Source organism: Homarus americanus, unplaced genomic scaffold, assembly GCF_018991925.1.
Source record: "Homarus americanus isolate GMGI-L3 unplaced genomic scaffold, GMGI_Hamer_2.0 scaffold32340, whole genome shotgun sequence".
Taxonomy (NCBI): Eukaryota; Metazoa; Arthropoda; class Malacostraca; order Decapoda; family Nephropidae; genus Homarus; species Homarus americanus.
Genome location: NW_024747232.1, coordinates 912,369 through 925,571, shown reverse-complemented (window position 1 = coordinate 925,571; position 13,203 = coordinate 912,369). Strand labels below are relative to the sequence as shown.

The 13,203-nt window shown below is 35.0% G+C and overlaps 1 protein-coding gene across 1 annotated transcript in view; it reads right to left on the bottom strand.

Moving 5' to 3' along the window:
- Positions 1-13,203, bottom strand: part of LOC121879502 (mRNA-capping enzyme-like) — a 63,792-nt gene that overhangs the window by 33,010 nt on the left and 17,579 nt on the right. The window contains exons 6-7 of the mRNA XM_042386145.1: positions 7,583-7,760; positions 3,821-3,939 (exon numbers count right to left, since the gene is read on the bottom strand). Coding sequence (XP_042242079.1) covers positions 3,821-3,939; positions 7,583-7,760 — 297 coding nt within the window. The remainder of the gene's footprint in view (positions 1-3,820; positions 3,940-7,582; positions 7,761-13,203) is intronic.

Genomic DNA, 13,203 nt, shown 5'->3' with positions numbered 1-13,203 from the left:
GTTTATCGTCCTTTTTGATTGGAAGAGCGTCATTCATCGTGAGTTTGTTCCACGTGGTCAGACAGTCAATAAAGAGTTTTACTTGGTGGTCCTGAAGCGTTTGAGGGAGGCAGTGCGAAGGAAGAGGCCTGAGGCGTGGACAAACAAGACCTGGATGCTGCACCATGACAATGCACCTGCTCACACGTCGCTCCTTATCCGTGACTTTTTGGCGAAGCACGAGACGAATTTCGTCCCCCAGCCGCCCTACTCTCCGGATTTGTCCCGTCGACTTTTTTTTTGTTCCCAAAGTTGAAATCCACCCTGAAAGGTCGCCGATTACAAACAATAGAAGGGATAGAAGAAAATTCGGTACGAAACCTGCACACCATCCCTCAAAACGCGTTCCAGGACGCGTTCCAGAACTGAAAAAAAACGTTGGGAGCGGTGTATCAACAGTGGAGGGGAGTACTTTGAAGGAAACAAGTCTGCTTAAGTTGTAAGTAAAGCAATGAATTTTGTTTTTAAAAAGTTCGGTTTCTTTTTGGACAGACCTCGTATTACAGTATTAACTATCTTCCCCATAAACAGGTGCATTTTTTTCATCCCATCGTTGACTCGCCAATAACCCTATCATGTAGTACAGTACTGTAATACAATGGATAATGAGGCTGACTCATAACACTCATGCATTATTATGACGTATGATCCTAATATCAGGGTTGTTATGATTTAAATCAAATGATTTAAATCACACGATTTAAATCGATTTAAATCAGAGTAAAAAAATCATGATTTAAATCAAAATGATTTTTTACTAATAACTGTTTTCTCTTTTTATATGCAATGCAGCAGGCTAATAACATCAAGATGATTAAAATGCTAAGACCAGGATATGTTCCACCTAATAGACATCAAATTGGAGGGTCTCTTTTTGATCAAGCCTACGATTCAGTGATTAAGAATTATTCAGAACTTAGTGGGAAAACAGTTTGCATGGCTATGGATGGATGGAGTAATGTCCATAATGAGCCTATATTATGTATAACTTTAACAGCGGACAACCGTATTTATCTTGTTGACTCTATAGACACAGAATCAAGACACACAGCTGAATATCTGTTGAAATAGCTGAAAGTGCTACAAAAAAGTGTGAAGACAAATTTGGACGCACAGTAAGAAGCTGTGTAACAGATAATGCTGCTAATATGGCAAAAATGAGAAGTGAATTCGGACAAGATAAATCCATTATAACATATGGTTGCTCTGCACACCTGTTAAATTTGCTTTCACAAGACCTGCAAATCAAGAACATTAAGGAGCACATTACTGAAATCATTAAGTACTTCAGAAATCATCACATCCCAGGATCTTTGTATAGAAGAGCAGGAGGAACAATGCTAGTAATGCCATCAGACACACGATGGAACACAGTGACAGATTCTATTGAATCTTATTTAAAGAACTGGGAGACCCTTGTCAAAGTGTGCAAAGAAAATAGTGAAGACATTGATAAGAAAATTGAAAGGAAAGTTAATGATAAGGCATTAAAAAGAACTGCAGAAGACTATTTAGAGAGACTTAAGCCTATTGCTGTGGCATTGGACTGTGTCCAGAGAGAACATACCCTATTAAGTGATGCTGTAGAAATCTGGGTAAAACTGAAAACTGATATTAAGGAGTATTTAACAGATAAGAAGGATATGGGTAATTTTGAAAAAAAGAATCAAAGTAGCATTGACACCTGCCCATTTTCTAGCTAATGTGATAGATCCAAGGTATCAGGGCAGACATCTGACTCCTGAGCAACGAGACATTGCAGAACAGTATGTGTGCGAGTCTCTTTCAACATTAATGTCCTTCCATGGAAGAAGTGCACCATTTAAAGAGGTCTATTTTGGTAAAGATGTTGTGAAACCTCTCTCACCCCTTGCTTGGTGGCAGTATTTTGCCAATGCTATGACAGAAAATGTAATGGATGTTCCTAGGCAATTATTTACAGCTGTTGCATCATCAGCAGGGGTTGAGAGAATTTTTTCCACATATGGATTTGTACACTCAAAGGTAAGAAATCGCCTAGGACAGGAAAAGGCATCTAAGCTTGTCACAGTATACGTATAAGCATTTCAATGTTCAACTAAGCTAATTTAAATGTTTGAACTATTTTTGTTGTTTACAGAATGAGATTATTGTGTTGACTTGAAGTTATTACCGGTAATTCTTAATTTTGTTACCAGTATTATTTTTTTTACAAAATGAGAATATTATTCTGTTGACTTGAAGAAGTTAAGTTATTAATTTTTGAAACACTGTAATCCTATTAGAGCATTTATGTTAGATTTCATTATTACGTTTGGATTTGTGCACTCAAATGTAAGATATGTTACCAGTTTTCTTTTATTTTACAAAAAGAATATTATTGTGTTAAAATCCATTGGTACATCTACTGCATAAATATCTTAATGCCAATTTTCTGTTTATTATCCTGAATAAACTTTGGTTGAAAAATACTGTTTTTATGGTTTAAAAATACTATTTTAATGCAATTAGTAAAAAAATAAAAAAAATCTATTTAAATAAAAAAAATACGATTTAAATCAAATAAATCGATTTTTTTTTTAAATCATGATTTTTTCCAACCCTGGATCCTATGCACTTCATTAGCTAATAGCATAAGAATAAATAAGAGGGGGAAGGCAATGCTAATTAGTGCTTTCTTTATACATGCCCATTTTGGATAATCTCATGACTAAGCGTAAGTGTCCCTTGCAAATTTGACTGCTGTGCTGGGCTTTTTTCTGTGTCTCAGAAGTGAAGTGCTAGTATTAATCATACAACAAATACAAAATAAAATAAAAAGTTCTGATTCTGGGTGATAAATTCGACATGTTTGATGAGCTTCAAGGTGGTGAATGACTAGACAGTTACAAAATCAGAACTATTAAAGAGGTCTGATGAAAAACTGAAAGTTACTGCTGAACAGAGTATTGTTACAATATACAGCTACTTTGTACAAGTTATATAACTTACAAGTATGTTGCTTGTAGTTATTTGAGTTGTGGAAGCAAGTTAGTGAGGGGGCGGCCAGCTGATAAATTTGTGACCAACTCTTGGTGTTGCCAGGATCATTAGTTTTTAATCATTAAAATAATCTTTAATATTATCTAGTCACAGGGTGAAGGCTGCTGTGTCCAGGCCCAGGCCCAGTCTTGTTGTTAATGATCAGTTTATGTAGTTAAGGGAGTAGCAACTGAGGGGACACAGTACTTGCCTCCTGTCCTAAGGGTTGCTGGTTTGTGCTCATGGCACTTGCATTTAACATAAAGAATGGATACTTTACAGATGGAGAAGTGAAGACAGTCAAATACAGTGCCAGTTACTCTGCCTCCTTGAGCACCAATGAATTAGTACAGTATAATGGAAACACACTGCCATTAAAGGGCTTTCAGACCTATGAGACTCTCTTTTACTCTTCACTCATGTACTATACTTCAAATAATCATGAAATCACACAATAATCAAGTGAAAACATTTTACTGAGAAGATCTTATCTAAACCACTAATATCCAAATACCATGTTTAGATTTATTATGAAGGTGATCAACAAAGTTCTTAATAAAGAGAGAAAGAGATAAATACAATCAAGATAAAATACATTCAAATGAACTGGTACAAAAAAGTCAATACAAATGATTCAAACACAAAACCACTGAAGTCAATCATACATGGGTAGTAACATCCTTGCTCACAGTAAAGTGCTAGTGTACATTCCTGATCCATAAAGTTTAGAGTGTACCTTATGTGTTAATGTAAAAATACATATTTTACAGTACTAACTTACCTACAAGCATCATGTACCTTGTTCCATCAGCTTTCCACGATACTTTATAAGGATTGTCACGTAAGAATGTTAGGTTCTCCAAGTCCATACTAACTGGTTGACAGCCAGGAAACCCATTGCTGTAAACCAAAATATCTGAGTTTTTGTGCTTAATGCATTTCAAAAATTTTGTATTTACTTACAGCTGTTGTAAAAATACATGCATTAAAGTGTACCAGTTTTAAGTACCATAACACACAAACAGATATTACTCCATAGTTTGTCTCTAACATCTGAATGATACTATAGCCAATCCTAACATATTTACTACTATAATATCAGTTAACTATAAGAACATTTCCTGAATTAGGTTACATATGTCAATTACGTTTGTTCTCTATACAGTACAAGCTGACCTTCAGTACAATCCCAAATTATTAATCCAATCTTTCGAATACAGTATCTACTTAACCCCTTCCTTACCTCACTGCCCAGGTGGTATGTGAATGTATAGATGTAGTACATTTTAAAGTAAGGTACTGTATTAGAGCAAGTAGTAAAGAATGGGTTATTAATATTACCAAGTTTTTACAGTCATTTTACTTTTCTACTTCTTAAGTTCATCATACCATACATCATGCTTTAGTATTCAAAGCAGAAAATACAGTGGGACCAGGAGAAAGACACAGCTCTTGTATCCTAGTTGCCAAAAGGCAAATATGAAGCAGATCTTTTTGCTGGATGCCAAACCTATTTTTACGAAGTGGGAATTGGACATGACAAGTATGTTCTCGAAGCCCTCCACATTTATTAGGATATGTTCCTGGAAAACATTAAGATTATGGATACCTTGATTCATTGAGGGATAGGAGGTTAGGTTTCCAGGTCATACTGTACATAGGGAAAAAGAACACACATCCACTCTCTGTGACTACTGAGGCAACCTGGCAGACATTTAACTTGCAAAGGCCACAGCAAAACATAAAAAATCTAATTTGTAAAAATATTTAAATTGTATACTGACCATAATTTGCAATCTATGAATGCAGCTATGGTAACCCAGGCCTTCCTGTTTGCCCACAAAATCATGGATAAGCAGTATTTTGTTCTTCTTGAGTGCATGTGGGTTCAAGGTATAATACAGCAGCGCAGACTTAATGATACAATCTATTGAAGCACAAGCAAGATTATTTGTCTAATATCCACTGGAGGGGAGTCCTCGCTATACGCCGTATCAGTATATGGCATTTCACATATATGTCGCTAACAAATATAGGAAGAAATTTTCATTACACGTCAATTTCTTCACACACAGTAAAACCTCAATAAACTGGACTAATTCCAACAGACCTCAGCCTGGAAAATGCAAAAATCTGAGGAAAAAAAAAGAATCTATGGGAGTCCATGCTTATCTGGAATGTTTCCATAAAACAGTTGTTGACAACTGTTTACACTGATATGACTGTTTCATATTGTAAAGTGTTTATCCATAGTATAAAGAGTAGAAGTGCTTCTCCATGTGTACTGGGTAGGATTGTGTCACCAACCAGGACTGTCCAAACATAAAAATCCATATGGCGAGTCAGATTAAAAAATCACGAGTCCGTCAAGGGAGTGATAATTTTGCCTCATGCGAAAGTGAAGGAGACCTCGAAAGTTGAGCCTACAATTGTGAAAGGTTTTATATTGAACAGTTCTTCAATCTGCATGAGAAAGCATGAATATTGATTAATATTCATTAGCTGACTCACCGAGGCACCACCAACATAGGAATGGAGGCTGAGTGGATGTGTAGTAATTAATACTGTACAATAGTAATGAATAAATGAAGATTGTTATTGAAAGATGTCAACACAGGCTTTAAGATCAACACACATTCTGCCACAGAAAAATGGCAAGATTTTAGGTAAAAATAAATCAAACAATGGTGATGGTAATCCTCCCTGGAAGAGATCAAAAGACAAGCATGTATTGATTATCAATGTCACATGCACACACACACCACAAAATTTGCAGAAAAATCATTTCAATTTCCTAGTGTGACTTATGAATGAAGAAAATACTGTATACGGTACACTTGAGTGTACAGCATACAATATTTTCTTTACTGTACACTGGCAGTGTACAGTAATACAGTACCCTGTATAAAGAAATAATACAAGACAAAAAATTAAGAGTGTAGCGGTATATTGTGTATGGGAGAATATCAAGTCTAGAAATCACCAGAATATACAGGCACTTGTCAGGTGTGAGAAGGCTGTGACTGTGCCACTGTCACATAAGACACCACACATGTTGAGGAAATATCATTTCAATGCTCGAATGTGATTTAAAAACAAAAAAAATAAGAAAAATTAAGAGTGGGAAGTGAATAGTGAGGGGTAAGTGAGAGGTAGGGTGGATGGTGGCTGATCAACTCTTCCCTTGACCCCAGTTATACGACAATTTGCAGTTCCACCATAAATTCTCATATTATTTACATTCATTTGGTACCGGGTTAATAAAATATTATCATAAAATAATCTAATTTCCTGAAAAAATCTCACACCCAACCCCAGATGAGTTATTGCATTGTATTCAATTCCTGGTGCTTGTTTATAAAGCACGGCCAGCTGACCGTCATTGTCCTCCTTCCTAGCAGTGTTGCCAATGCTCTCCACTTATGCACCTCTGCTGTCAGTCCTCAAGATGGTTCCACAACAACTGTTTTGAACACTTGATAAATAATATTGAGGTGTATTTATCAGCACTTAATAAATAAGACTGTAGTGCATAATGCGTCTGCCTATTCACTGTTTTATAAATTAATCAGTCGTCTTAGTGTACAAGTAGCAAAAATGGGCCATCATGAATCACTCTAAGGTAACAAATAATGGTGTTAGGAATGTATCTCCATATCAAATATTATACAGTACAGATATGTTATAATGACCCCATTGTAAGCTAATTTGCTGAGCTTTCTAGATGTATCACTGTACATGTTGGAACACATATATCCCTAACTATATTAATTCTTATGGAGAAAAATTCCTCATGATAACATGTTTCACTACAAGTCATTTTCCTCTGGAACACACTCCTGACATATAATGAGGACCCGCTATACATGATAGCTGTGAACTACTAGACTGAACATCTCCCTCACAAAGGCATCAGCCTCACCAATGAACTGACATTATGTTCGCTCAAGTGTTTTTATTCCAGTGTTATAAATATTATAATACTGTGCAATTAAAAAATCCAGATGTGAAGGTGTCTAGTAATATGATACACTTTACTACTATATACCATAAATTGTAGGCACAGTAGTGTGAAGTTCTCCATAGAGTTTCCGCATACAGTACAGTACTTCCTCCGTAAGGGGCTATAAATCCTTCCATTTGTCTTTTTTGGCACATCCATCCTTATTCCCAGGGTTATACTAAATAACCATATATACAATAACAAACATATACTGTATTTAATACAATGCATTCCTAAGTTTTATATATATATATATATATATATATATATATATATATATATATATATATATATATATATATATATATATATATATATATATATATATATATATATATATATATATATATATATATATATATATATATATATATATATATATATATATATATATATATATATATATATATATATATATATATATATATATATATATATATATATATATATATATATATATATATATATATATATATATATATATATATATATATATAAAGCTTTCAATATGAATGGGTACATTAAATGTGCTTTCATTACCTTGTCCAACCACACATTTGTTGTATTCTTTTCTGGATGTCTTTGAGTTTGGGCTGTTGAGTGATTGGAGAGACTCCAGATATCCCCTCCATGAATGTTGGGTCCTTCTTGTTTCTCTCGCGTTTTCTGTTAGTTTTCACGGGATCACCATCATCATCTAAATTGCTATCATCAAATTCTGTGGGAGAATTGATATACAGTACTCTATACTGTAAGACAAAAGTGAAGGCTACCAAAATTTTTCTACTGTAATTCTTTTAACATGACCATATCATTTAATCAAAGCTTCTTTATGATGGACACAAACATGTTCATCTTGTACAATAAACCCAAGATAACTCAGAATATATGGGGTGCTAACCATTCCAAGTTATCAAGACACTTTCCTCCCAGTCTTTTGTCCCATCCCAATTCCCAACTTTTTAGGCAAAATAATCTACCATAATCAGAAAACTTGCAAAAATTTTTACATTTACCAGCAATGCAGGAAAAGGGTGACGATAATTCAAGCTTGTGGTGCCATGTGGTAGGTGTCAAGAGGTGATGGGAGGGCTCACTGCACCACAGTACAGTACAGTATACTGTATAGTATAATTCTGTATTGTTAGCACTTACAGCACCAACTCTACTAGTGAATGCCTGGGAGATGTTCACAGAACCCAGTGCAAGACAAAGAAGGATGCCAAAGTCAGCACTGAGAATGGTTATTTTTCAACTTGTAATTTCAGGGAGACATTCATAATTTTCTTCAATTCTTATTTTTTATTCTGTTACATGCACACACAAGCTTTCATATATGTAGGATGTGCAAAAAATATAAAACAAAATATTCATTCCAGTATAACTTCAATAAATCAGAGTAATTGGGGCAGACCCAAGTCCAAAAAATGCAAGTCTGAAAAAACAAATCGAGGGAGGGAGGGAGGGAGGGGTGGGGGTGTTGGAATAGCACTGCTTATCTGGACTGCTTAAAGAAAATCAGTTGTTGTTATAATGCATAATAAAGTTATTAAAACACTATTACATCAACAATAAAAAATATGAAACAGAACTCTGGGTTGAAAATCAGACTTCAGTCTGATTGCTGACAATTGTTTTCACCGAGATGATTGTTACAAACTGTAAAGTGTTATATGTAAGTAACCACATAATTTGTCTTATGAATTAAGAGAAAACTTTGCGCTGTACAGTAATATAAAGCTAAAAATTTGAAAAATAATCGTAGGAGTATATTGTGTATGAGATATGAGAGTGACCTGGAAGCAGCGGGTGGGGGGTGGGGGAGGAAGTGGTAGTGTGGGTGGGTGGCTCCCTCCCCCAAGATTCCTTTAACATGTCTTTATACAATTTCACCATAATTCTCATATAATTTAGGTTCATTTGGTGTCAGGTTGATAAAATATTGTCATAAAAGAATCAATTTTTTTTTAAAATAGAATCCCAAACTCAACGCCATGAGTCGTTTGTTTACAAACGGCAAACAGCCGATCGGCTTAACTCCTTCACCACTCATGCTTACCACAACATATGTCTACAGCACTTAGTAAATTAATACAGTACTGTAGTGTATTCAACATCACTTAATAAATACTATTACAGTGATACCTCGGTTAACGAGCGCCTAGGTTAACGAAATTTCGGTTAACGAATTACCTTCCATAAGATTCTTAACTTCGGTTAACGAGCAAACCCTCGGTTAACGAATTCCTTACGAATTTTTCCCAACATGTTTTCACCTGCATTTGGCTGCCCACCAGCTGTAGTATTAGTCTGCCAATACAGTAATCGATTCTAGGGCTTAAATTCCTTACTATTTTAGTAAATATCAGGAAGTTTGTACTATTCAATAATTTTAAAAGTCTTATATTAAAATTTTTAGTCATTTTAACACTCATTTAACACAATTTAAGTACAGGGAAACTACTTTTTAGCGTGCCAAACAGCCTGTCAACACACCATACAGGCGTCAGTCTCTGTGTCTTTTCACTGGAGGTAACATCTTGCTTCAGACTCTCTTCAACATAAATGGTTTTTTTCTGTGTTTCCAGTCAAATTATTGGTCATTTTGAAATTTATTTTACATATTGACAATATATAATGCAGTGCAGTGTTGATTTAAAAAAATAATCTTGAATTACACCAAGTGAACTAAAATTTTATGGGTGAAATGGCACCATGGGGTGACTTCTCTTCCACCCCAATGCCTTCTCTTCTCCCTTCTCCTCCACCCCCATTCTAATTCCCATCATCATCATCATCCAGGAGCATTCTACGTACACACACACACCTCAAAGTAAGTGTACTTTACTACCTTTTTTGTTGACTTTAGGCAATTTTCGGTGAGCTGGAACCAATTTCCCAAAAACCCATTGAAACAATGGTTTCGGTTAACGAATTTTTCGGTTAACGAGCAACTTTCTAGAACGAATTGTGCTCGTTAACCGAGGGACCACTGTACAGTGTATTTATCAGCACTTAAGTAATATTATCGTGTACAGTATTGTGCATCTGCATATACCCCAGTTTATTCATTAATCATTTGCCTAAGTGTACAAGTAGCCAAACTGAGCCATCATATAACACTCAAAGGTAATAAATAACATTGTTAGGAAGGTACATTATCTTCATATCAAATACTATACAGTGTGTTATAGTGACCCTGTTGTAAGCTGGTTTGCTGAAAGCTCTCACACGAACCCATCCTGAGCGAATACCTTCCAATACATCTTATCCTTTTATTTTCAAGTCAAATTACAACTTACATTTTGTATTTTTTCTCTATTATTGAAGAAGTTGATCATATGAGAATATAATACCGAATCAATTAAAAACTAACAAATGCCGCAACCCCCAATCACCACCCCGTCCCGCACGCAAACCCCAGTCTGGTTACATGCACAGTGTCTTAGCTCTCGTTTGGCCTATAACAAATTTGATTCGACTACTGTACAGTATTCAGTGAACAATTGTTCTTTTCAAGAAAATTGTTTTTTTTCAATTTTACCCATTTCTTAAAATAAGTACTGTATAGTAGTTACATCATTTTAACCCATTTTGTAAAACGCTTTAGTATCTCCGTTAAAGATAATATGCACTCGACAAAAAAAAAAGTACATGCTACAGTAGAAGTCCAAAAATCCGGACTGCTTGGGGATTGGGTCGGTCCGGATTTTCGGATTCTCAGGCAGTACTTTTAAAATTCAAATTTCAGGAGAAATAAAGAAGAGATGAACAGGTACATTTTGATAGTTTATTCATTAGCAAATATAGCATGCTTCATTTATCAAAACAAGCAGTTTTAAAGATAAAGCTGTGAATTCTAAAATTTTATTCTTTGCCTTTTTTATATCATAAATTGTAGACTTTCCAATGTCGTATGTTTCCATTAGAACATTATTGCTCACACCACGTTCTAGTTTCTTAATTATTTCAAGTTTGTCACTCAATTTCAACGTGTTCTTCTTTCTCTTCACACAACGAAGTTTATCTACTTTAGGAGCCATTATTATGGGCTTGTACAGTACTCTGTAAATGGAAAGAGTAGGATTCAAAATTACATACGTTGTCACAGTTTGAATGCTCGTTTTAAAGTGGTGACCGCGTGGTCGCTTGTTGTCGCTGTGCAGCTGTGGCGCTCACACATGCACACATACACACAAAAGCTAGCTAAAAAAAAAAAAAAAATAGAGTTTGAGTTTTCGAAAAGTCCGGATTCTCGGGTGGTCCGGATTTCTGGCATCCGGATTTTTGGACTTTTACTGTATTAGACATATGAAGGCAGAACTCAGACTGAGTCTGAGGCAGTGAGACACGTGCCAGACGACACCCACACAGAGATATTCGACCACACGTATGAACACAAACCACCCGGACTGATGCTGGATTTTCCAGCACCTCAGAGCCCGAAAAAAATGAATTCTGATACTGTACGGTATATTGAAGTCCGATGTAAAAACAATATTTCTAGTGCATTTTAAGTGAGCACTAAAGTACCATATTTGCCGGCATATAAGACGCACCGCTATTTTACAAGGACATTTTGTGGATTTTTTTTTTTTTACTAAGTTTCATCACACAATTATTGAAAGTGATTTTAAAGTGGTTTTGTAAGGGAAAACATTTGATTTTGTGCATGTAAATACAATATATACTGGAATCAAGTAGTTAATCATATATAGTAACATTATACTAACCCAACTCAACCTTTGATCAGAGCAGCTGTGTGGCTTGTTTATATTTTGGTCAAAAGAATTACCAACAGGATGTGAAATTCGTATTTTTGGCTGTGATGTTTTGTGTTGCCGCGATCTACCACCAGGGTGTAGCACCATCGCTATTGTTTAGGTGTCGTCAACTCATTACAAATGGCTGACTGGCGGCTGAACTTTCTGTTACATTTCTTTAATCTTTCTAGGGTCATTTTTCATTTAGATAAAAAACAAATGTTTCTTAAAGGTATAAAGGTAATACAGTCCTTAAATAATGTAAGACACGTATCTGGTGTAGGTTACGTATGCTGGGGAAGGAGGTACAGTGAGATGTTGTGAGCTTCCCTCTGCCGTTAAGCCAATGTAAGCCATTATTTACGTTTACGGCAAATTTGACGTAAGTTTGTGATAATTTGGCTTGTTTTTCAGTATTTTATTATGAGTAATATTATTAGTAACAAAATTTTTGTGCTTAGTGGACTACTGCTCGTCCCAGACTACCTAGCTAAGCACCTCCGCCTACGGCGCTCTGCCTCCCATCCATAATACAAGCGCATTAAACACGGGGTAATTTGGGATACATTAAAAAATAAATAAAAATGCGTCTTATACGCCGACAAATACAGTAGCTCATACAGAAATAAAAAGATTTAAAATTAAATTGATTACGAAATTCCATTTATGTAGTGGTCCCTCGGTTAACTAACACAATTCATTCCACAGAGTCGTTCGTTAACCGAATCCATTATTTCAATGGGATAATGGGTAATTGGTTCCAGCTCACAGAAAAGTACTGTACATACAAAGTAAAGCCAAAAATGCATAAAGTCAGAAACACTACTAAAATTCCCCTAAATCGCCCTTAAATCACTATACAGTATATATACATACATATGCACTCTTACTCTTAGATCACTACTGTACTGTAATGTGATACAGGTGATTAATTTGTATCTCTTGTGCAAAATATATGACATTTATATTCAAATTATTCGCTGTCTTGCAAGGATTCCAGCAATGCAAATTATATTCTCCTAACTTTAGTCTGAGATATTATATAAGATAAAAACTGGAAGCCTAAAACCCTGGCTAGGGAAAGGAGAGGGAGGGAGGGAGGGAGCAGGAGGTGAGGTGATATGTTTGAGTTTTTTTTTTTTTTTTACGGGGATTAGCCCACCCGGACACAGGTCACTGACCCACATCGAGGCCTGGGGGCGAAAATGTAATAATAATAATAATAATAATAATAATAATAATAATAATAATAATAATAATAATAATAATACAGTAATACTAAATAATTGTCATAATAATTCATAATAAATAAAATTTATGATTAAACAAACAAATATTAAATAATAAGATAATGATGATAATAATACAGTAACTGTAATAATAATAATAATTTTAATA